This window comes from Chiroxiphia lanceolata, chromosome 3, assembly GCF_009829145.1.
Source record: "Chiroxiphia lanceolata isolate bChiLan1 chromosome 3, bChiLan1.pri, whole genome shotgun sequence".
NCBI lineage: Eukaryota > Metazoa > Chordata > Aves > Passeriformes > Pipridae > Chiroxiphia > Chiroxiphia lanceolata.
The window spans coordinates 58,087,433-58,109,576 of record NC_045639.1 but is presented as its reverse complement, the minus strand read 5'-3'; the positions used below and the strand labels follow the sequence as shown (position 1 = coordinate 58,109,576).

Genomic DNA, 22,144 nt, shown 5'->3' with positions numbered 1-22,144 from the left:
TAAAAAACCACAGCATTATGTACCAGGTTTTCTAGCACCACCCTGAGATCTGAAATGGTGCTCCAGGCCTGCTAAATCGAGAAAGGTGAATGATGATTCAAAAAAATAACCTAGGGACAGAATGCAAGACAATGATTTTTCACAGAAAATAAAATAAAAATCAAATAAGTTATACAGAGTTAAGCAAAAAAGTAACCTATTATGAAAAATAACTGTTTATTGAACTTATACATGATAAACATTTCAGAGCATTAGCATTCTTTTCTCAACTCCTTTTTTCTTCCCTGATAAAAGGTTGGACACACTGAAATTAGAATAGGAAGAAAAGAACTTTAAGTACCACTTTTTGGCGGTAAATAAAGGAAAAGATCTCTTTATGGGGGTTTGATTCATATTTAACAAGGCATATACACATTAATGATTGGCAGATTAAGATAGAGAAGATAATTGGGGAAAAAAGCCAAATATAGCTAAAATTCACTTAAACTTAATTTGCGGACTTCTATCTCCCAAAATATTTGTACAAGGCACAGATAGCTTATTACAAAGAACAACTTTTCTTCCTTGTGTCTATTTGAATCTCAGTATTTGGTCATTTCCACCAGATCTATTTTTTGAGGCATACAGCTAGCATTTGCCACAGTAGCTCATATCACAAGATCGACACAGCACAAGCACACCCACATATACACACAAACAACAGCAAAGCAGCAGAAGCAAGAAGTTGTAGCAAGATAGTTACATAATTAGTCAACTCCTGAAACAAGCTTTAACTTTTGTTCATATTTCTCCTTGTTATCTTTCTGCTACACAAGAATGTCAGAAACATGCCATTTTTAGCAATAATAAGATCAAGAGCAAACAGTTTAAAACAACATACACAGAACCATTCTTAATTTTTAACAGAAGCAAAATAAGTTCCAGTTAACTGGCAGGGGAGGGAAACTGGCTAGCAAACCAAGCTTCCCTCTTTACCTGGGTTATTAATGCGGTTATGTAGTGCTCCTCCCCAGGACCATCTGTTTTGCTTTTGTTTTGGCTTCTGGCTTCTCTCCATTGTGCGACGTACAACAGCTTCATGTCGTTCCTTAAGTACAGTAGAATAATATATTTGGATACTATTGGGTTTTACACTTCATCTTCTCAACACTTCTACCCTCCATCCCCACAGACAGAACCAAGCAGGCATTGTTTAAGCTTATGTGCTGCCTACTAAGATACACATCAGAACAGGATTAAGCAGCAATTAATCCATAAATAAGTTAGAATCTGAAAATTAAGTGAATTTTTGAAAAGGTAATATCTGTTTGAGAACTGCAGAACTACAGAGAAAAAACAGTGGCCCTGTTAGGGCAGCCACTACACAAACACACCCTAGTGCTACTTCCCACCTATTAAATACTGGAACAGTGGGAGAGAGAAGAAACAAAAAAAACTCATAAGGATGAGCTGACTTTCACAGGATCACACTGCACATAGTTCCCAGATAAACTGAGACAATTCAGCCAAGAGCATATTTCATTACCCACTCACTTTTTAAAAGGTTTTGTTAGGGCAATTAATATGCAGCTACTGTTGTACTGAATGGCTAGGAATTAACACGTAACCATACAAACCTATCCCAATTCGTGTTTTTCTGCGTGTGTGCAGTTCCATACACTAATCCAGGCATGAACAACTTCGCTGCATTTGACTCATAACAGGCACTTAAAGAAGCAGGATGCGGGACTTGTGCAAGTAAGACTTAAAATCCTTTTGCACACTCTGTCATACTAGCTATGGCTCATGTTGCATTCTTTATATCAACTCCTACAGAAAAAGTTTGATAGTACTGTATCTTATAGTAAAAGCAAGTTGAAAAGCGTTTTCATGACATTTATTCTCACCTTATCTTCTTCTATTCTCTGCCTTCGCTTTTCCTCTACAGCAGCTCGCCTTCTCTCTTCCTTCAGTCTCTGCTCTTCCAGTTTCTTTCTGCGTTCCTCTAGATGTTTTTCATAATGTTGCCGGGCTCTCTCTTCTCTTTCTAACCAGATGGTTTCTCTTGCAGCTGTGAGAAAAATCAGAAATAAAAGGATTGGTATGCTATATGCAACGCACTCTTAAACACATTTTGAATAACCAAGCTAAACAGAAGAACTTTTGAATGAATGAAAAAACTTTTGAACTAATTTTCTTCAAACATACATAATTTCCTAATCTCTCCTAATGTATTAAAATGGCCACACATCCATTTCATTTAATCTCAATTTATGTATTGTGAATTACCAACAGTTAAATTATTGAGCATATAGTTTCTGAGTGGAAAAAAGGATTTTTGGAAATTAAAATGCCTAAATACTAAAGTCAGGTTTATGTGAACAAACTTCTGTTGTACAAGGCACGATAATGCTCTGTAATATTTTACTGAAAAAAAAAAAAAAAGATAAAACTATGACCACTTTCACCTTTACTGATAAACACAGATTCCTTATGATAGAAGTGGGCTGAGATGACAATTCTAGCATCCAGACTGTACCAACAGAGGAAAGAACTTGCCCACCAAAAAAGCCAGTCTAAAGGTGAACTTTAATTTCTCACATAACTCCACTGCTGCACAGCTCTGAACATGTTTCAGAAGAGCTAATCCAGACAAATCATGATGCACTAAATAAGACAGATTTTGCTCCCCATCAGGGTCTGAATTTTCCTGAAGGTATTATCTGGAACATGGCCTCAAACTTCAGTCCACAGGAAACAAATAACATAACGATGCTCTGGATCTCTCCCCATTGCTGTCTTGAAATCTTTGGGTCCCAAAAATTTATTTGTTCTAAAAAATGTGTTACTTGGTTTTCTAAAATCCCAGCCATTTGATACCTCTGGATCTTTGTGAACTGACAGGTGGGAGTGCATATGATGATCACAAGTATCACTGAGAACCACATTATAAAACCTTAATGCAGCAGAAACATGGAGCCACGACAACAGTGTCAAAAAGCTTTTGAATTTCCAAGACCAGCAGTGTAAGGAAGTTCTCCAAGTCTGAGAGAGTTTTGGGATTTTTTTAAAAATTAAATCTGAGGAAAAAAAGAGAAAGAAAGAAAAAAGAGCCTATTTTTAAAACCATCTATTCTAGAACAACAACTTCAGCCTTCAATTAGAAGAGAGATTTGTGCTGTTTGACACAACCACTACCAAAGCCAAAACACCCAAATGCTTTTACATGTCCCGAGCAGACATTGCAATCACTTCTTATAGGACTCATTACCATATTGCTCTTTTGCACCTTCTTGCCTACTCAAATAAATCCCACCTCACTCATGGGATGATTCCACTCAGTAAATAACTTGGATTCCACTTTAAACCTTATGTACTTGCATACTCAATTTCATGGCAAATTTCTACCCTGAGTAGACCAGTTCACGCTGTAGAGTTATCTCCCTTAAGAAAATCCCTCTCTACCATTTCAGATGTCAAATACTTTGTTGACAAAAGCAGATAGCATGTTTAGCTTTGCTGTGGGATACAAACTAGCAGAGATGTTTGTTGAGCAGTTACAACCAACCTTAAAACACCCTCATGGTAAGAAAGCTCAGCGAGATGTTTGCAGGAAATTTAACAATCATAGCTAGAATAATGACAGCGACAAGGAATGGTACAGTTGCTTAGATAATTAATAACAACAGGTGTGAGAAGTGACACCTGCAACTGTGAAATACTAATGCAACAGCCAGCAGAAGATTTCTAGAAAAAGTTAAGAGTGAGTTGAAGGAGAAATGTAAACCACAGATTAAGGGAGAAAATAGCAGAAAATGGCAGAAAAATCAGCTTCCAGGACAATCAAAATCTGCAAAGGCTTCTTCTTGTCACTAAAGCCTTACAGTGTAACAAAATAGGGCCAGAACCGTTGTTCCAAATGGAAGGCTAATTTGCAAAGTAGAAACATGCATCTGTTGCCCCTTCTTGGGATGCAAGAGCTCACCAAGAGAATGTATGGACAGAGAGGTGACTCTCACTATGGCCTACTTTTCTCCTGGAACTACATAACCCCTCATGATCATAGAACCATAGAGTGGTGTGGGTTGGAAGGGACCTTAGAGATCATCTAGTTCCAATCCCCCTGCTGTGGACAGACACCTTTCACTAGACCAGATTTCTCAGAGCTCCATCCAACCTGGCCTTGAACACTTCCAGGGATGGGGCATCCACAACTTCTCTGGGCAACCTGTGACGCCATCTTTCTATTACTAAGCTACAGAGAAGACTGAGCAAAGGGCTCAGTTTGAGCTCACCTTTTTCAACAATTTGAGTTACATCGTGAACAGTTGAAGTATAATAAGATATGTCACCTCTGAGGTACCATCCTCTCTTTTTGTCTTTGCCTTCTACTTAACTTTTCTGCCCAATGCCTTGGGCAGAACCACTGTCAGCCTGTCACCAGAAAGGCAGTGATTTTTGCAAAAGCTTGCTCTTCCTATTAGCTTCTACACAGCTGGACTTCAGAATAGTGTCAGCCCAAGAATAAGCAGCCACATCAGTGAATTGTACTGTTCTTTCCACTCTACATGCATTTATCTTGTTTTCTTCAGCAAATGAGGATAATTTCCTCTAAAAGCAGCAACCCAGTTAATTTCAACCAACTACTTTATAAAAAAAATTAAAAATACTTATTATCTTCAGTACCATCTAAATATCACTTAAAAAGTAGCAAAAGACATTTCTAAAGAGCTTCTGTTTATTGGGAAGAATAAAGAGTATCCTTAATCTTTGAATTCTGAACTGCAAACATTCCATGGTAACTACTGCTTTCTCCTGAATACTTGATTAAAATAATAAAATAATTAAAATAATTGTTTATTTGTGCTAAACTGCGGTAATGTTAAATAACTGTTAAATGCCATTCCTTGAGGATATTACTCTCGCCTGTTCTTTCCTTATAATTACTTCCTGTGAAGCTTGTTATCGTCTCCAGAATTGTGTCCTATTGAAGGCTACTGTTTTGTTTCATTTCTCATGTGGAAATGTTTAGAGAGTTTGTTTCAGTTCTGTGGACAGTATTGAACAGATACATACAGAAGCAGAGCTTCTGTCCTCCTCTTAAAAGGAAATTAGCAGTCTACTTCATTTATTGCAAGCAAAATTTGTATAATTTTATCTTTGTTAAAAGCTTTAGCTTCCCTAATCAGGCATTCAAGAGAGGAACTAGATTGTTCCCTTATGCAACACAAGTTTGTAGTCTAAGTTAGACCTGCCTTCACAAAGGGAATGCTCTAGACTCTTACAGCATCCTGTCACCATAGTGGTATAAAAATGAATTTAAAAAAAAAAAAATCAAAACAAACCAACCTACCACACAAAAAAACCCAAACCCCAAAAAGCCCCAGCGCATACACCATGTTACATAGACCCTGAACACACTACATAACCAAAACAATGCAGTTGTTCAAAACTGGAATTCAATCAAACCATTTTCCAGAAGTTTTGAAGAATCCATTCTCTTTGAAAAAGCTAAGAGTATCTAAGAAGCATAATAGCATATACATATAATGAAAGCCCATCTAGCTGCAGCATCTTGGCTTTTACTTAATAGTCACTTCCAGAATCTAATGATCATATCAAGATGAGCCACTGCTGTGAGCAACAAGACTTCCACAGATCCTGTGATCCTTTGTGCTTGAAATCTGCTTACAATGGCAACTCAGCATGGAAAAGCTCTTTGGTTGTCCACCGAAAATTAATAAATTAAGAAAAGCAAAAAATAAAAACCCATCAGCTTTCTTAACTGATGTCACTGGAATATTAAATTGCCTATAAAAGACATGAAGATTGATTGTTCTTTCTCTATTAATGTAGATGGTTAGACATTCTTGGGCATTGTTTGTGGTGATTTCTATAGGCTTCAGCAATCATGCTGTTTAGGAAAAGTAATGAAAACAGAATATCTGAACTTCTAAATTCAAGAAGAGAAAGGATGAAAACATTGTTATGTAAAAGAGTTAACTTTCACGTACACTCTTTACTACTGGGAAGACAATCAGAACACTGAACCTCTGGACAGAACACTAATCTTCAGCTTTCTGCTCCTCATGGAAGGGATGATAAAAATCACACTTTTGTGATAAGGCAAGACAGCTCAATAACAGAAACTCACATTAGTGATGGATTAACCAAGGTAAAATGGAAGTGTTCACCTGGAATAAATCTAAAACAAAATAGATCTGATTCAAAACAAATACAAAAGCTACCTCTTTCCATCAACTTTAAGTTACAGGTAAAAGGCAGCAGAAAATATATATACATCTGTTAACTTAAGGAAGCTACTACTTTTATGCTCGGACTACGTATTTAACAAATACATGAAAATATGATTTATGATACATCTGTTTGCTGAAAAAAGTGTAATATCTATTTTCATGAACTTAACTTCTTCTGCAGATAGAGAAATAATCTTAGCTACTTTTAGACTTATTTTTCAAGCATCAACTCCTATATTTTATCTTATTAGAGAATCAAAGGAGAATATCTGCTTTGTTTTCACTGCTTCCTATATGCACTACTGACATTCTTCTGTGAACTTAAGGACCCATTTTTTGCCACCTACAAGGCAGATATATACAGTGACATAAGGTAGTGTCCTTAGATATATGAGGATATCTTCAGGAAAAATAAGAAGCTGTGTTTCATAGAGACACGAACATTGAATGCTTTGCTGACAAGGAATCAGCAGATGAGCCTACAGGAAACTGAAGATAGCTCTAAAAGGTCTGATCAACTTGAAAGAGCAGCTGATTTGCAGGATGTGGAAGGGGAAAATACCCACTCTCTCTTATGATGGTTTCTCCAGAAACTGCTAAGAGTTCTGCCTGGTGCTGAGCCAACGCTGCACTCCAGTATGGGTATGGTCCAAAAAAAAGGTTTTTTCTTGGGCCTGAGCCTTAAGAGCTTCATGATACTCCTCTCCCTTGTACCAACACACGCTGCCTAAGAACATGCAAGAATCATTCAAAGAAAAGCTGGTCGTCTTTCAGATAGCATGTGCATGTTGAAAGCTTAAATGCCATAGGAACTATTACACTGAAGCTGGAAAATACAAAGAAAAGTCACAGCCTGATCCTTCTTCTATCTCATTACTTAGAACAATCAATACATTTGAACACAGTCATGTGATACAAGGACACAAAATCAGAGCATAAAAACAGGATTTAGAAATTGAGCCCTAGATGTGCTGTTAATAGGTTCTGCTTGTTTGCAAACTAGTAATGCTGGATTAGATTACAAAACAACATAATTAAGGTTGTGTTTCTGACAGTTCTGAAGTGAATAACAGAGTAAAAGAAACCAAGGTCAATCACAAAAGAGAGATTCTGATCTTAAGAGACGCGTAGGACTTGAAACCAGCGAATTTTACACTGGAATTAACTAATTTAATGTGGAAGATATTAGCTGCAAACCATGCATGTTTCTTTTGTGGAAATAATCTTGTAGTTTCTTTCCCCAGTCACAGACATGGAGAGCCATTCTTTGCAGGGCTTTTAGGCTGTGAGGGAGAGGGAACATGCATTAAGTATCAAAGCCTTTATTTTCTGTTTATCCATGTGAAGCAAGGAAAGTGTTGCCAGATCCTCTTTTTCTGTCCCTTCTGCTGTCTCTTCACTTTAGTCCCTTTTTTTCTAGCATACTGCCTATATAAAGGTAGATCAGTCTAGCACCATACTTTCTCAGTCTGCCTTATGCATCCACCTTAGACAGACAGCTTATCTGAGTAAAGATCCTAGTCTTTGTCAATCTTTCCAGCCTTTATATTTTCTGACTTTACAGCACAGACCTCGGCCATAGCTTTCTCCTCTGACCGCTCTTTCACCTTTCCCCATTGCCAGCTCCGCAGTGAAACTGTCATTGCCTCCTTGTTGCATTAGCAGTAAAATGGATCAGTGATGCTTTAACCATACCTAAAAATGGGGACATTACACAGAAGTGGCTGACTGAATGAATTAGAAGGTGAACGTCAGAGCTGTAATTAAAGGTGAAGTTAAAGTTAGATTCTCTAAGCCAACCTTTCCCTGGTAACCATGCTCTGAGGGACATTCATCACAGAAATTTTTAGACTAGTCTTCCTTAAAAATTGTTTTCTTGTCTTATAACCCCTTTTGACATTCAAGTTCTTCAAGGAGATCCCAAAATTATTCATATGCTAGGATCAACGATTCCCAGTTTCTGTGGGGCTTCTTTCTATGGAAATGTTGGATGAAGTTCTGCCCCCAACTGCCAGGGAAGAAAATACATCAGAAGGAATTTACTCACAGAGAAAAATTGTAATTTTTATTGATGTGGTATTTTGCCAATGATCACTTTCAAATGGGAGAGTAATCTCTATGATAATGTGATCTTTAAAATATTATTTTAATGGTTACGCATTTTAAGTATTAAGAATTTAGTGGATTTAGCCAACTTGAAACTGAGACATATTCTAAAAACTAAGATTAATAACTCTTCATTTAAGGAATGTGCAAAGTGAGAAGGCAGGATTACCATCTTTTGTTCCCAATCCCAGAAACTAAATGAGCCATGTGTCCTTGTCAGGATCACAACTCTGATAAAAAAAAAAAAGGTTAGTTTTCAAGCAGGATTATTGTAGAAAAAACATGAACAAATGTGAGACTTAAAACGGTTTTCTCAAGAATCAGGACTAAGATACTGCTAAGTAATAACAAGAAAACTCCAACAACCTCCTCTATGCTAGGCCACTACCTAAGGTTACCAGAACGAAACTCATTTTAAAATTTCAGTTGCTTTTCCTGTTGAAAAACACATTTTGACTTTTCTTTACAGTTATGGAGAACCAAGTCTATGCTAACAAATGGAACCAGAAACCAACTGGAATGGAACAACTTTGCCCTGTACTACTAAACTTCTACCCTCCAAAATGGCAACAGCACTTAACAGGTGAGGAAAAGCCCATGGGCCTCCCCTGTCAATTCCCAAAGTTTGTCAGGGAACCAGCAAGCAGACAGCTAGTTGGATGGAGCCAGAACCCTGCCAGGATCTATCATAACATTTTAACAGTAAAAACAATTAAGTTTTAGCACCATGGAATGCTCTTCAGCACTGTTTAATTTGGTAGTACTGATACAATCAATATGGCAGTTAAGGGTGAAAAAGCAGTAACTTCTATTAAAATTTTCCAGTTTGACCAGGCCATTGACCATGTTTGCCTTCACAAACAACTCAGTTCCAACATGTGTACATCTCACAGCCCCCACTGTCAGAACACAGTCAGCCTGACACATGCAAAGGAACTGCAGCGCCAAGCTGGAGCCAGAAATGCGACACTTCCCTTCACTCTGGCCTCTGAGAACAGTCCCATTTGACAGCTATCATCCTCACCTACCACTGCCTCTTTTGGGATTTCCTTCCTGCAAAACCCAAGCAGGCTGGTCTCACATAGAGAGATCTGATATTTATATTTTAAAGGACAGATGTTAATTTTAGGCACTGTGGGAAAGAGTGCTAGCAGAAAGAGCACAAAAATGAAAACTTGATCACTAAAGAGCAAGTGACAACACTGGAACCATCGCTTATAGAATAAAGTAAAGATCACCCTAATAATCCTTTAAAGGTCTGAATGTGCATATCAACAATACGCACATTATGAAATAGTAAGAAGAATAAAAAAATTTAAGCAAAAAGCACACCAAATTAATACAACTTTAATCATGGAAAATGAACTACACGAAAAACTGTTGAAGAATTCATACTTTAGAAGTGTTGGGATGGCATTTCAGAAGCAATGCCTTTCCTACAGTGAAGGAACTAAAAAAAAAATCATTCCTTCTTGACAGTGTGATCTGCCGAAATAGCATATGTGTCCCTGTGTACCTTCTATGTTATCTAAAGAAAGGTCCAAAACCAAATACGAATATACTAAGGTAAAAGGGGAACTTTTGTAAAAGTTTTTTTATTCTTTTCATTTAGGTGGCATAACATTATCCCCAAGAAGCTGACAGTCCCACTACACACATGCTATATCTATCCAGACAACAAAAATGACAGTGTCTTTCCTACTCTCTAAACTCTCATTAAAAACAAGAGTTAGACATCCAAGTGTGCTAAGTAGAATAAGACTGCTAAAATACCATTGCCAGGTGCAAGGAAACCCTCAGGAGTGCACAGCACCTACCCACCCATTATACCACAAGGAAAGTCAAATCCATCACAGCACAGTGGAACTTGAAAAAAATTAAGCCTTGAAAGTAAACGAAAGGGGGAAGAAAAAAGGTCTCAAATCAATTCTCATCAGAATATTGTCCAACAAATAAGTATAATCATTATTAAACTCCACATGTGGTACTCCACATGTTCTTAACAGAAGGGTAAAACAACTTAATTTTTCTGAGAAGACGGGTAACATGACCTCCTGCAGTTCAAGTTGCTGAAAACACAAAACAAAATTACTACCAGCTCTACACTTACAGAACTGAACACTGTCTGGTCCTTTTTTTTTTTGTTTTTGAGAAGCAGAGAATAATTTTACTTCAGGTATGACTGAAATTCTCAACTTCTGCTTAAAAAGAAGCCTTTGCTAAACCTGACAGGTTCCCTGAATCAAAAGGAAAGGAATTAAGTTTAAATCCAACTTAATTATTTTGAAAAAAAATTCCTTCCTTCAGTTGCTTTACTGTTGCATGGTTGATGTCCCAATATTAACAAAATCCAAGTCCAATGTTTAGCAAGACACATTTATTTAACAACATTATACAACTTAATGTTTAAGAGAGACAGCTTCAGAATTTCTTTGCTATGGTTCACGACATGAATGACTGATTATCTAGGTTCTGCGCTGGGAAAAAAAAAAAAGTTGCATGCCATATTAAGAAATATTGCTTTGTTGTACTGGAACACAAATCTCAAGAGACAGTTCCTAAATCATACTGTTAGCAGACAAATATACAGATGAAAGTACAATGCTACTTTCAATTTTCTTGTTAGTTTAAAATAATTCTTCATGCAAGAACACACAATACACTCATACATCACATGGACATGCAGAATTCACTTGGAAATGAAGGATTCCATGTCAACTTATAAAACCCCCCGATGTTGCTTTTAAAACACGTCACGTAAAATGATACATTTCTCAACAGAAGTCATGTCTTTCCAGCAACAGATACTCATTTACCAATAGCTAGAAAAATCAAAGTCTGGGAAAATTTAAGGAAAGCATCTCTCGCACTTGAGTAAAGCATTGTTATTACACAAGGATCAAACATGAGAAAAGAATAAATACAAGATATGGAAGCGTCATATATGAAAAATTAATTAATATGGACCAGTAACATTCATTTGCTCTGGAACCTGAAGAAACTAAGCTTACACATACCATCAACTCGAGCAGCAGCTTTTCAGGGATTAGTAAGCATCCTGTCACGCTACCCTTTGAGCAAGCCAAAACCAAAACTTTCTTTTTTCACTCCAAAACAACCCTTACAATTCATGCATGGCTACTGCAATGTTGTAAAGTGCTGTAAAAAACAAAAGGCTATAAACACTATCAAGACCTAGGTGACAATAAATCATGGCTCCTCAGATTAGAAAAAGCAGCATAACTCTGGCTGGAGTTATAAGACAGTTCTATAAACTTTCAGAAGCTAGAAATTGGAAATAAAGAACTTCGGTTTCTCAAGTCATAAGAATTCATCATCCAAAGAAATCAGGATGAATACGTAAAAAAGAGGAAATACTTGTGCTTCCCAACCTCCCAACTGCCACAGAACTTTGTGGCAGCCAAACATACAAATCAGAAAGCCACCAATTTGGCTTCACATAATTCTTAGTTCTCTTGCCACTGTACTCAGTATAATGCCCATCAATATTACCTGTTAAATAAATAATTCACCTGAATCATGTTATACATGCTCACACACAGGTGACATAAGGTATTGAGCACATGTATTTGACACCTTTTAAGGGTTTTACCCGAAAAAATATCCCAAGTTTATATAAAAAAATTCAAACCATACATTGGCAACATGTTCTGCAATTCTATTTTATGGCAATAGAGGATGTATTCAACATATTAAGTAGTCTAATCTTAATTGGTAAAATATTCTAAAACTTCAAAATTCCATTTATATCAGGGAAGCTTCCTTGCATGATTTCAGAAATCAACTCATCTTTCATTCACAGCCATAAAACAGGTGAGAGATATAGCACTGATGAATCCCAAGATGTGCATGAATTAAAAGATCTACTTTAAAGACAGGATAATGTATTAAGAATGACACTACTGCATATGTAGCACAATTATTTTACTGAATGCTTCTAAAAGTAAACTGGCAAAACCACCGTATGTAGATGACAGTCCATTAAAAAACCTCAAACAATAAAAAACCCAGAGCAGGCCTTACCTAGCTGTTTTTCTCGTTCTTCTCTCCGTTCTCTGGCAAGCCGTTGCCTGTCATCAACCTTTAGTACTGTTGGATGATCTACAAATAGAGGGAGGGGGAAAACATTAGGCACATAGCATAAAATCAAATATTACCATAAACAAACTTTCAGGAAAATGGCTGTTAAACAACTCTAACTACTCTAATGTCTAAATAGATCACATTTTCAGAAATCTTATGAAAAAAAACCCCAGAACAATTGATAATCAGAATGCATTCACATTTAAGATGTAAAACACTCCCAAAGAATAGACCAAGGTTTAATTGTGAACACCTAGCAAGACTACTGCCTGTGAAAACTCAGCAAGAAGTTCTATTTCCATGCCCAAAACAACTTGACTGCTTGAGAGCATTCTGACAAAAATTTATTATTCCATAACCTCTCTCCAAAATGCACCCACAGGAAATTCTATTACAATAAAGTGTCTTCTTCCCAACAACATTGCCTCAGAACAACCAAAAAAACCTATTTCACAATGCTGAAGAAGTTCAGCATCCAAGTAAAACAGTTTGGATCAAAGCACTGATCTGGTTGAGTAGTTCTGAAGCAGCTCTGGCTGAGCCTCTGAAGACAGCATGACAGTGATCTCAATATGTATTAAAACCTCCAACAAATGCATTAAAAGCAGTGAGTGCGCCACATGCACGGACTGGTATAATACCAGAAAAGTAAGACAACAACTTCCTCAACTATCCTTGTAGGTTGAAAGCAAGCTACATGTCTTTAAGAATATCTGCAACTGGCCCCTTGGATCACAGCAATAAGACTAAGGATAATACGATAAAAACCTCTGTCAGAGCCCAGGCTTGACTTTAAAAATTCAGGCTTTGTTGGAAAAACATCACTTGCTCAGTGATGTCTCTGGAATTCAATAAAGTTCTGAACAGCTAGCATCCTACTTCTACTCTCAGTAATGGAGTGGTTCTAAACAAAGGGAACAAAGTCCAAGTTACCAATTCATCTCAGCATGCTGTGAAAACCAATTTCCTACTCATCCTTAACCTGTGCTACTAAAGCTGGAAAGCTCTTAATTTTATGCTTCTTTCACTAGCACTGAAAAAGTTTGCTTTGAATACGAACACAAGTAAACCAAAAACCCCACAGAAAAATTAAAAAGATTTCTGGGTGTAAATAAATGGTCTGATTTATTTTAGTATTGAGGGGAACACAGTTTTTAAGTATTTTAAGATAAAGAACTATCCAGAATGCTGTGACCATGAAAGTGCACAAGACAATAGAGCCTTTTCGCTATTCAGTGTTAATACACAAGTAAGTAACTTGTAAAAATATACAGCCAGCTTACTTGCATACAGGTTGCATACCTGTGAAGAAAGTTACTAGCAAAACAATACAATGGGTCATAAAACTGAGGTTAAAGATATTTGCAAAAATACATCTGTGAAGTGAGGATGAGCTAGACTAATTTTGAATAGTTATCTGAATTAGACAAAAAAACCTAATAATGAGCATTTCATACTCTAACAGAAGTTCCTGCGTAAGGATGACAGGATTTCTTGGATGAACTAGTTCACTGACAACTTCAGCTTAAATACTCTTGAACTCTCACCAGTGAAAAACTATCATCTCAGCAACGTCAGACTAGAGCACCAATTAAGGGCATTAACAGCAATGCAAAGTAACAGCTGCAAGGAGAAAACCTATTGCATAGTTGGCAGGAAGAACATTCAAACATGATAGCCACAATGAAAGGTGCGAAACAGGAACAAGTCACCAGCAAAGACAAAGGTAATCCATCACCCAGTTACAGATCAAAACTGTAATGTTGGTTGAACAGCACACAGTGTTGCCATTTATGAAACCATGCCTAGCCATGCCATCGCATAGATTTGTCCATTGTATGGTACAGATTAACATTTGGCTGATGTGAAGAAGTGTGCTGACTCGCATGCAGTCTCTTTAGCATGCAGACACAGGTCAAAAGGGTAATAGTATTCCTTCTCTCTCGTGACCGGCACAGAAGAGTCACAAAACATGAATTTCTGTAGCATGAGTAATTAGTGCTTGTGGAATAATGCACATTCAATATGAATTCCCCTGGAAAACATGGATTCCCTTCAAGGGCTGTCAGCAAAGTCAATGTAACATTGAGTTGACAAAAAATGATGAGACACTGGGGAATAATGTAAAAACCTGCTTCTTTCAGACTATCCTTTCCGTTGGGGTTTTTTCCCCCCTTTCTTGAGAGGAGAGATTTCCCTATCGGGGAAAAAAAAACAATTCTTCAAAGAGGCAGGAGGGTTACATGGACAGGCAAACTGAAAAGGTCTCCCTTAAGAATTCCTAATTATAAGCAACAGAAGGAATAAAATAAATTTTTAAAGTTGCCCTCTGACATTTTCTTCGAAGATATCCAATTATTTTTTCTATATCACACACCTGATGGCATTCATGCATGAACAGCCCCTCTCCCAACACCCCAGGATTTTAGAACAATCCTAGAGAATTCACACGAAGTTGCAGGCTATGCACAGTGTAAGTAGGTCTTCAGTAACAAGCTATTTTGCATACATTTGGGATCACAAAGAGCTAAATCAATATTAGTACAAAGATGGGAGTAACTCTTTTGTAGCAGACCATCACTGCATTTGCTCTGCTAGAGGTTGGAGCATATATTATCAGTGCAAATCTTACACTGATAATTAAAATGTCTTTTCTGAGCCTTGAAAATGATCCTTCATAGTTTGGCTATAAGCCCAATCTCCAACAACTGTATTCTGAATCCAAGCGACCCGCTGGCACCCTCAGTGCACAGCATCAGTAGTTTCAAATTGTGGCAAAACAAGGAAGTTCACTGGGTTCACTGGCCTTGCTCCCCATTTTCTTTCTCCTGTCTGTACTCACTAACAACCCATCATACAAATACCTGTGGGACTGGCATTTTTCTTATTCAGTAGGAATACCAGGACAAACACACACAGTACTTTGTACTCTCTCTTGCTCATATTTATCATCAGGCAATAAGATTTACATTACTGCACAAGAAGATGGGAAACATGTCAGTTGCAACAAATCTTGCAAGAATTCATCATTTTTTACAGAAATAATTGATATGCAAAGCCTTACAGACAACACTCCAGGAAGATCCACATGCTGTTACAGAAGCTGCAGTTTAGTTATGATACAATATATGGGAACTCACGCTAAGCAACCTATTTCACTACATTTACATAACAGGCACAGAATTAAGCATTTGTATGAGAGAGATGTTTGGAAAATAAATAAGCCATAGTTCTATAAAGGGGAACTTAATTTTCTACCTGCCGCTGAAAATCAAGTTTCTAAATTACATATGAAAACACTATTTTTCCATAAACTTACAACACTTGAGTACAAGTTCAAAATTCATTTTAATAAGTTAATAGTTTAATTTTGAAAAGCTTACAAGCTACAAATGTATTTTGAAGAAATTCAGCACTGAAACGTCCCTAATTATATTTTGGTCCCTAATTATATTACCAAAAGGGAAAAGCAAGTTTTCAAATCTTCTATATAATTAATACTCAATGAACTCTTAGGCACAGTTGACAGTTGTAGGAATTAAGTTGCTAAATTAACAATTGTCATATGCACTTAGAACATACTGCCAGTTTCTGTGGCTCATACTATCTGCTTCACTCAGTGTGGCTTCAAAAGTCACTCAACTACTATTTGTCATTTCCATCTATAATCCTCTCAATCTCTTCTCATGAATGGTCTACCTCCCCAGAGGGAAGGAATCCCAGTGTTGTCTGTGTTCAGATCACACATCTTCCCATTTGCCCAAGACTCCTAGGGTGCTAATTTCTTACACTAAAGAAACTAAAAGGGATATCAAGTGGAAAGCAACAGTCAGTTTGTATGTCAGTTCACACCTACGAACTAACCCAGGGGAGAAAGAAATGGAAGCCATGGCACTACTTGAAAAGATGCATTGCTTGGATCCCAAACCCTCTTCCCTTTGTCTAACTCCCTTTGCACTGCCATGCACACATTCAAAGTTGCTTTGGACTCCCACTATTTTTTCATTCTTTGGACACCTTCCAGGCAATAAGGACATTGTTCATAATGACAGCTGTCACTGCTCCGCTGCAAACTGGTTTGTTTTTTAACTAAAACAGTTTGACACAAAATTCATATGCAGTATAAAGAAAAAACAACAACAAACCTCGAACAAACAAAAACCAAATCACCATCTCTCAGAAGCTCTCTCTTCAACATGGATTCCCACCAGGCTGGGTGTAGAGTTAAACCCTAGACACATGCCTGTGCCTTCCCTCTCTCCAGCCCCAAGAATTTTGCATTCCTTTCTACACACCAGCATAGATCAAGGGAACATAAGAACTGCTAGGATGCTCTCCTGAGAAATGAAAACTGGATTAAACTACTGCAGGATAAAGTGGGTATTGAACACTGTCCAACACCAAGAGCTCTGTTTTTGCTGTGGAAGCAGGTAATGTTATCTTTATTTTCTCCTCTTTCTCCCACTGCCTTTCTGATTGAAAGCAGCCATGAATACTGTGCCTTGTGTAGGACCCAGTGCTGCCTGGCAGAGTATGCAAGGTGTGATCTGAACACAGACAGCACTGCGATTCCTTCCCTCTGGGGAGGTAGACCAAAGGTACCCTGTTTGGGGATAGAGAAGAGTCTGTCAGAACAAAACAGTCACTGAGCTGCCAAGCTGTCAAGGAGTTGAAAAGGGAATGCTTACAGCGCGCCTAGTCCTCGGCAACACAAGCACCTATGCTTTCTGAGGCACCTAAACAAAATGATTATTAACTGCATATTTTAAACTTGGGTACCTGAATTGCACTACAAGCAGAATTTAGATATCTAAGGGCTCTCCTGGACCTTAGTCTAAGCACGCAAGTGGGACAGACCCAGGGCACCAAGGACTGCATTAGGCGTTTTAGTACCTACACTTTCAACTGTATAAGTGAACAGTGAATTAAATCCACACAATGTACCAATCAGGTATGGTGAAGTAATGAGAAACATCTGCCCACCGCATAGAGTACATTACAGAATAGGGCATGCTTTGTGGTAAGTGAAGAAATGCCTCAACAGAAGCACATTTATATAAAAGCTGTAAATCTTTGCCTACAGCAGATAATTCTCATTCAAGCACAGACACAAGTAGAGTGGCTTCTGTTGTCTTATCTCACTTCCCAACCCTCATTCCTAAGCTGTACTAAAATAAAAGTAGACTCTTTTAGTTTCGCATCTTTGCAAACAATCACAGATTCCAGCCCAACTAAATTCGAACAGTCACCGGTACCATTTTGACTGACACAGCAAGAGAGGTACAAAAGCAAAAAACTTTATAAGTTCCTAAGTCAGCTGCTTCCCATACAGCATTGAGGCAAACAGCCTTTTAACATGGAGCATGTGGAAAGGCATACCTGGTTTAGTTCCAGTGTTGCTTTGTCCTGAAGTGATTTTCTTGTCTTGTGTTTCAGAACCTTCAGCTGCTAAAACAGGAAGAAAAGAAGATATTAACCATTTTATTTAACAACAGCTCATTCACCTTATTATAATGTGACTTAAATATTGCCAAATTCCCTTTAAAATCAGACTGTTCCAAGAGATCACCTTAATGCCATTCTACACCATTTTTCACAGAAAAACCCCCAAACGTCACACAGAAAACACTGAAGTCACAATACAAGTTCCTATTACAAGATGAGGAAAGAGCCACAAAAAGATTGCATTTTAACAGTGTGTGTTTTAACAAGATATATCAGATGACTTGTAGACTCCAGGTTCCAAAAAGAATGGTACAAGATACTGGTAAAAACTTCAGAGACTCTTTACAAATTATTAACACACCCATTAAGCAGAACTGAAGAGAGGACTATTTATGACCTGAATGAAATCTAACTGAGGTGATATTCCATTATTTACAATAGACTTTTAATCAGGCCCTACCAGTCTATAACGAGGTCTAATTCTAGAGCTCTGAATGATCTGTCAACCCTTTATAAAGAAAAAATCCCAAAAGATTCATTACTATACTTCAAATCACAACCATATCCTTGGTTCAGCACCTATCTGTAATTAAAAAACAAGTCAGGAAATTAGATGCCACGATTTTTTCAGCTTACTACTCATCCTTTTATCCAGCAGCTCCATGACAGGAGTGTTTCAGTCCAAAACACAGCAATCTGGGAAGAGTCTAAAGAACTCTGTAAGAATTCTAAGAAGCCTTCCACAAACAGCAAGTGAGGCTATTTGTAATATTTGCAAGCAAGAATAAAAAGATAGTTTATATTAAACAAAGTTTAAGGGAGGAAAGACACCAATTCATTTAAACAAAAATATCACTAGAAATGAAAGCTGGAAAAAAGCTGATTACTCCAGATTTAAAAGCTAAACAGGCACTTTAGAAAACATAATCAAAAAAAGTTTTTTTTCAGAAGGCTCCAAGCAATTTCTTATGCATGTCAGCTTTAACAATATACACTGAGAACTTAGTGCCAAAGTGAGTTCATTCCCTTCATGGCCTCACAAAAGTCTTTGTTTCCTCATTTAACCCTCCACAAGCATGTTTCAGGATTAACACAGAGGATAAAAGGTAGCAGCAAAAACCTATGTTACATGTACTGTAATCTTTTTGCAGGTGGAAGGCAGGTTAGGGAAACAGAAAAAGAGTGTTGATCAAATGTTTAGTGTTCAAGAGCAATGTTTTCCCAAGAGCAGTGTTCAAAAATCTCATCATCTCACCAATAAAAACGTGTGAAATTTTAAATAATTGTCAGTCACTCCTCTCCATGAAAACTGTAGTAAGTCTCTTGTGATCAACAGAAATAACCACTGTTGAACTTAACAAATACTGATCCAAATCACAATAAGAACTCTTAACACTTTAAAGGCAGCCCAATAAAAGATTTCAGAATTTGCCATTTTAAAGGCCTCATACAAAGGACTGGTTTGATCTATAGGTACATGGACCGATTTTTGCCAAGATAATTTGAGCAACACTGAACACTTGCACCTCCAGGCTTGGTAGGATCTACTATTATCAAAATCCATATTTGGTGCTGGAGTGTGTCTAGAGAAGGACAATGGAGCTGGTGAAGGGTCTGGAGCACAAGTCCTACGAGCAGAGGCTGAGGGAGCTAGGAGTGTTTAGCCTGGAGAAAAGGAGGCTCAGGGGGAACCATATCACTCTCTACAACTACCAGAAAGGAGGTTGTAGCCAGGTGGTGGTTGGTCTCTTCTCCCAGGTAATCAGCAACACAATGAGAGGAAATGGCCTCAAGTTGCACCAGAGGATGTGGCACCCGGGGCCATGGTTTAGTGGTGAACATGGCAGTGTTAGGTCAACAGTTGGACTTGATGATTTTAGAGGTCTTTTCCAACCTTAACAACACTTCATATCATATCATAGTCATATCATATAAAAGTTAAGGTAGTAGTAAAACAAGCTTTTCTCCTGCCTGTATCAACCACTCAGAACACTCCAGAAAAAATACCACTGTAATGCAGTGGGCCTACATCACAATTCCCATCAGCCTGACCTAGGGCACCACACAGAAGAGGAAACTCTTACAAAATAGTAAAAATACTGTTTCTAAGAATTAATGAGAGCACTGATGTTCTAATAGCTTCAGCACAAACTTCTTTGCATCTCTCATACTGTGTATGCACATTATTTTCAAGCATTGTGCCATGGGATTATGCAACACTTCATTAACTTCAAAAAACTGTTTAAATGCCATCCAGAAAATACATTAAATACACTTGTAACAGAGCCTAGGTACACAAGGTAATATTTTTCCCCATACTTCCTTGTCTGACATTTCCTTGGAATATTTTGTGACACATTTTGAGTACACATTCATATGACCACTCATATGACAAGTGATGAAAAGAACAGATGGCACAACCATGAATTTTAATGATGCTGGATACCAAATAAGAATTTGCACAAGTATTTAGTAACCAGTGTAGGTGTTCTCCCACATAAAATACTTCTTGAGCTAAGATACAAACAGCTTAATCAGACAACTAAACATCTAAGATCCAAACCTAAATATTGACAGCACTGGTTCCAGCAATAGTCAATAATCTAACAGATGCCAGGAGAAATATAATTTAACTACCTAATACTTCCTCTGCTGCTTATCTTGAGCCACTATCTTTACATGGAGGGACTAAAAGTTGCATTAAGAAGTGTTAGAAAAGGACATTTTTCTGTGAAGCTTTCTGGAAACTTGAAATGCTGAAGCCAGCCTGGGTAATAGTGTAGATATATTGGGGAAGACAATCAAAGAACCCAAGTTGTTGAGACTGGAAGGGATTTCTGGAAATCATCTAGCCCATCCCCTCTACTCAAAGTGAGGTTGCCTCAAGCAGGCTATGCGTGGCTAGCTTTTGAATACTTTTAAGGATGGAGATTCCACAACTGTTCTAAGCAACCTGTGCCAGTTTTTGCCCACTGTTCACAGTGCTCAAGCTTTTCTTACGTCTGAACAGTAATTCCTGTAATACGGCTTTGTGCCCATCATCTCCCGTCTTGTCACTGTGTGCAACAAAGAGGAGTCTGGCTGTTTCTTTTATTTCATTCCATCAGGTATTTTCTGATACATCTTCTGATGTGTGTGTTTTTTTTCCTTCCAACGTTTTTGATGTTAAACTGAAGTGCTATGTGATTTGTCCAGAGCCTCACAAGAACACACTGCTCAGCCATCCCAACCGAGAGATCATATGGGTAAACACTCGGTCCTGACCTTCCACGGATCAGAAAAACTGTGAAGAGCTTCACTTTGCAAAGACCTGTTATCATGAATGGTCTTCCAGCTGTTGCCATCCAGAGATGAACTCTCCAAACCAGGATGCCCTGGTCAGTTATTAAACATTTTTCTTTGGCCCTCCTCCCCAGGTGAGATGGTTCTCTAACACCCATTCTCTTAGATAACTTTCAAAAAACAAGTCAGATAAAAAGCATTGTCTAAGTGAGGCCTACAAGGGCTAAAAATATGCAAATTAACCTACCTATCCAGTGCACAGAGTTTTGAGACCACACAGAAATCACCCACTGACTGAAGCCCTGGCAGAATCAAAACCTTGTTTTCCTTCTGAACACATCAATGCAACATTGTATTATTGTAATTGGAAGCTGTCTCTTTACCCCCTCCCCCCCAACTCCATTTTTTAAAGGTCAAAGCATATATATTTACAAGTTAATAGTAATTTTAAAACTGAGCAAGATTACCCATTTTACTTCAGCTATTCTTGTTAAATGCTCAGTGACTGCGAAAAAACTGATGGAAACAAGAGCACCGGTCTGGTGTAAGGATTGCTCTGAACTACTTTTATGGGCTAAAGCAATATCCCTATTACTCTATAAACACAACATTATGCTCAACGTTATCTAACATTCATCCAAAGTCACTGATGTACAAGCCTGCCGCAGCTCACTACAGATTAGTGAAACTCCAATTTGCCTTGAGATGAGCTTTGACAAAGCTGCTTCAAACTTGTGGAATAATCTGCTTCCAGCTGCCAGAAATGTAGATTCCTTGAAGATGTCAAATACTTTCTCCCCTGAATTTTCAGTGAGTTTTCTCTACCTCCTTTCACCACATGCTTCTCCTCTAGTGTTAGTTACACAGACCTGCATGAAATGCCTAACTGCAAGTATGTAAATACATATTTAACTAAGCAACAGAAGCCAGGACACACCAGAAATGTATATCTATCAGATGACTTTAAGATA

At 37.7% G+C, this 22,144-nt stretch overlaps 1 protein-coding gene across 13 annotated transcripts in view; it reads right to left on the bottom strand.

The window, feature by feature from the left end:
• The window catches only part of MAP7 (microtubule associated protein 7), a 115,509-nt gene that overhangs the window by 32,980 nt on the left and 60,385 nt on the right, over positions 1-22,144 (bottom strand). For 6 of the 13 annotated variants that reach the window (XM_032682050.1, XM_032682043.1, XM_032682044.1 and 3 more), the window contains exons 2-6: positions 17,826-17,894; positions 12,387-12,464; positions 1,887-2,050; positions 976-1,087; positions 24-110 (exon numbers count right to left, since the gene is read on the bottom strand). In XM_032682050.1, the coding sequence (XP_032537941.1) occupies positions 24-110; positions 976-1,087; positions 1,887-2,050; positions 12,387-12,464; positions 17,826-17,894 (510 nt within the window). The remainder of the gene's footprint in view (positions 1-23; positions 111-975; positions 1,088-1,886; positions 2,051-12,386; positions 12,465-17,825; positions 17,895-22,144) is intronic. The other 7 variants (XM_032682056.1, XM_032682055.1, XM_032682051.1 and 4 more) reach the window with 2 other exon arrangements.